The sequence below is a fragment of the Octopus bimaculoides genome, chromosome 10 (genome assembly GCF_046866305.1).
Source record: "Octopus bimaculoides isolate indiv1 chromosome 10, ASM4686630v1, whole genome shotgun sequence".
NCBI lineage: Eukaryota > Metazoa > Mollusca > Cephalopoda > Octopoda > Octopodidae > Octopus > Octopus bimaculoides.
This window is the reverse complement of record NC_142937.1, coordinates 49,098,622-49,101,818: the sequence shown is the minus strand read 5'-3', so window position 1 is coordinate 49,101,818 and position 3,197 is coordinate 49,098,622. Positions and strand designations below refer to the sequence as shown.

General features: G+C 33.4%; 1 protein-coding gene across 1 annotated transcript; it reads left to right on the top strand.

Moving 5' to 3' along the window:
• Nucleotides 1–348: 348 nt before the first annotated feature.
• Nucleotides 349–894, top strand: LOC149133704 (zinc finger BED domain-containing protein 5-like). The gene has a single exon (XM_089358233.1). It carries the CDS (start codon nucleotides 349–351, stop codon nucleotides 892–894), a length of 546 nt encoding a protein of 181 aa, XP_089214359.1.
• Nucleotides 895–3,197: the final 2,303 nt, after the last annotated feature.

Below are 3,197 nucleotides of genomic sequence, written 5' to 3'. Positions count from 1 at the left end.
TAGCACAATTGATGGTTTTTATACGTTTCATTTATAATGACAGAATTATTGAGCAATTCTTGTGTTGTCTGAAACTAGAGGTGAAGACAATTTTCAAGCTTTAAATTCCTTCACGAAGGAAAATAATTTATTATGGTTAAACTGTATAGGAATATACACAGATGGCGCACCCTCAATGGTAGGTTCAGTAAAAGGTTTTACAACTTTAGCAAAACAGAAAAAAGAGAATAAAAGTATTATAATTACTCATTGCTTTTTTTTTTTGCATCGTGAAACACTAACTGCGCACTGTTGGAAATGATTTACGAAGTGGTTTAATGGTCAATTACACCAAAAATAAGTGGTTTAATGGTCAATTACACCAAAAATAAACTTCTCAAATCAAGATTATTTGCTCACATCTGTGAAGAAATGGGAGTAAATTTCAAGAAACTTCTACTGCACACACAGGTTTGTTTGCTTTCAAAAGGTCGTGTGCTTTGTTGTGTATACAAATTGAGAGAAATGATGCTTAAACTTTTTGAAGAAAATAAAGAGAATGGATTCCGCGATCTGATTTGGGACGAACTTTGGTGCACCAAATTGGCATATCTTTCGGACATATTTGAACATGTGAATAAAATTAGCACAGGTATGCAGGGAAAAGCAGAAAATGCCTTGACATCTACTGACAAAATTTGTACTATGAGAGACAAGATAACAATTTGGAAACGCAAAGTAAAAGAAGGAAATTTTGAAATGTTTTCCAAAACTTGTGAGTGCGAGCTAAAATGTGAGATCAGCTCGTTAATTGATGACCATTTAACATTGCTTAGAGAAAAACTTGATTATTATTTTCCAAATATTGGAATCCAAAACTACGGTTGGATCAGAAATCCATTTCTTGCAACTTGATTTATCACTTAGCTAAGAACTAGCCGAAATCAAGAATGATCGGTTGGTGTCTGTTATTGATTTATGAAGAGGGGAACTTACAGAACTTTTGAATTCGTGTTTCAAAGAAGCATCTAAACCTAGCTTAAAAAAAGCTTTACAAATTATTTTGCAGTTTTCTACTACATACATTTGCAATGCATCTTTTTCAACAATGCTAAACTTAAAGACATCGCAACGTGGAAACTTGAAAATGCTTTATAGTGAAATGCGAGCGTCATTATCTACTATTCCACCTAATATCCAAAATCTCTGTTCTTTCCATGAAACTCATGAATCTCATGTCTCTCATGTATCTCATGTATCATATAGTAAGTTATAAAAGTTTTTTTTTTTATTAATCCTTGCACATATTTACAGATTATTATCGATAAATGATAACTCACATTTCTCTTGATAATGTATTTTACTTTACTTACAAATTATTTACAAAATATAAATGAAAGGTTTTCTGGACATGTTCCACTATTAAAATCAATTTATGCATCAGTATTTTATAGCCATGGTAGATCATATTAAAATATTATAATTAACGTTAGGTTTGCATAAAACTTAATTGGTGTGTCGCTAAATTATGTATGTTTAAAAAGTATGTCACTAACCGGAAGAGTTCCGAAAATACTGCTCTAAACCATGGACAACCTTTTACGGGAAGCGGGCTGCACTACTAAAAAGATTCGAGGTAAATTTTCAGAAATTCTTCTGGTCGCAGTTTGCTCACGACTGCTTTGGAGATTATAATCCTATGTAATAGTTTATTTTAAATCATTTTCATTTTGTGGTTGCATATTTTGCTGTCTCGATCAAAATATCTTACGAAGAGTTATAAACGAATTATATACAAGACATTATATACAAGACATTCAACCAAGCGATGTATAATCGTATTATTCTCGCCACAGGATCAGAAGAGTTCTATTTTGTGATAGGTTATTGAAAATATAAAGAAACAATTGTATATAGTCTATTGTTGATATTTTCCCCGAACATTCTTTCAATTATCAATAGATGATGACACTGCTCGAGAACAATCATGTTTCTGATTTAGCTGTTAAAAATCAGCCTACAATGTGTGACGCCAAAACATTCCAGCAACCAAATGTCTGCTTTAAATAATTTAAAGGAACTTTTTTCCTGCAAGAATATAACGCCGCAAGAATTCACAGGAACAAGTTTTTAGTCGATCGTTCAACACGTTTGTTTTCGCGTCTAGTAATATTTCTTATATTGTTCTACGAGTTTATTTACAATTACAATCACGAAATGTTCAAGCTGTGTTCTAACTTCCAATTATCACTACTGTAATACTAACTACGCTTTTTTTTCTTTTTCAGTTAACCATAAACCTTAATCTCTTCGTTCTCGCAGTCGACCCAATTCACGATTTTCTACACTTTGAAATCAGTTTCTGACACGCGATATAACATCAAAGGCTACACTTTTGTCTTCAGCCAGAAATACAGAAACTAATTTCGATGCAGCTATTACCAGTCATGAAGGCCATTGACCAACTCAAAAGTGATACAGTAGTATCCCTGTCTCTAGCAAGAGACGTCTCAAAGACAATCACCAACTCTTAACAGAATTCCAGAAAAAAACCCCACCCAATCCAGAAGAATTATGCCTGTAACTTATGTTAGATAGATTATACCTTGAACAGTTTTATATTCCATTAATTCTTCCAACTAATAATTATCTCAATTTTGTCAAACTGTTATAAACATATATTTTTCTAATCTACAATCCAAAAATACTTCGTTCTTTTTTTTTTCTGTCCGGTGATGTATCTTACACGCACGCACACGCACGCACACACACACACACACACACACACACAGACACACACACTAACATGTATATGCGCACAATGTTATTGGCAAATTAGTTATGCATTCAAACTTTTGCAGTCTATATTTTTGCACCTTTACCTAACTTAGCACCCATTCAAAGGATGTGGTGTTAACAAAAGCAAAACATATTCGTATTTTTGCAAACTAATATCATTACTCGTTTCCCCTTTCTATAGATTTGTAGTAGAAGCATGACTGCACTTTACGTTTAGGTATCCGCACTTTGCCTTTTTACCTTTAGGTACCCATTTGGTTCATCACGTGATAGTCAAGTCCGTTTAGCTTTATGCGTCTCTGCATCACCTGTTTAAAGGACGATTTTACCCCTAATTCCTGAGGGAAGAGAATTTGCTACGAGCTAGATCGATTTTCGAAAATGAGAGTAGTGTATTCCACTTTGAAGCTTCAGCAAGA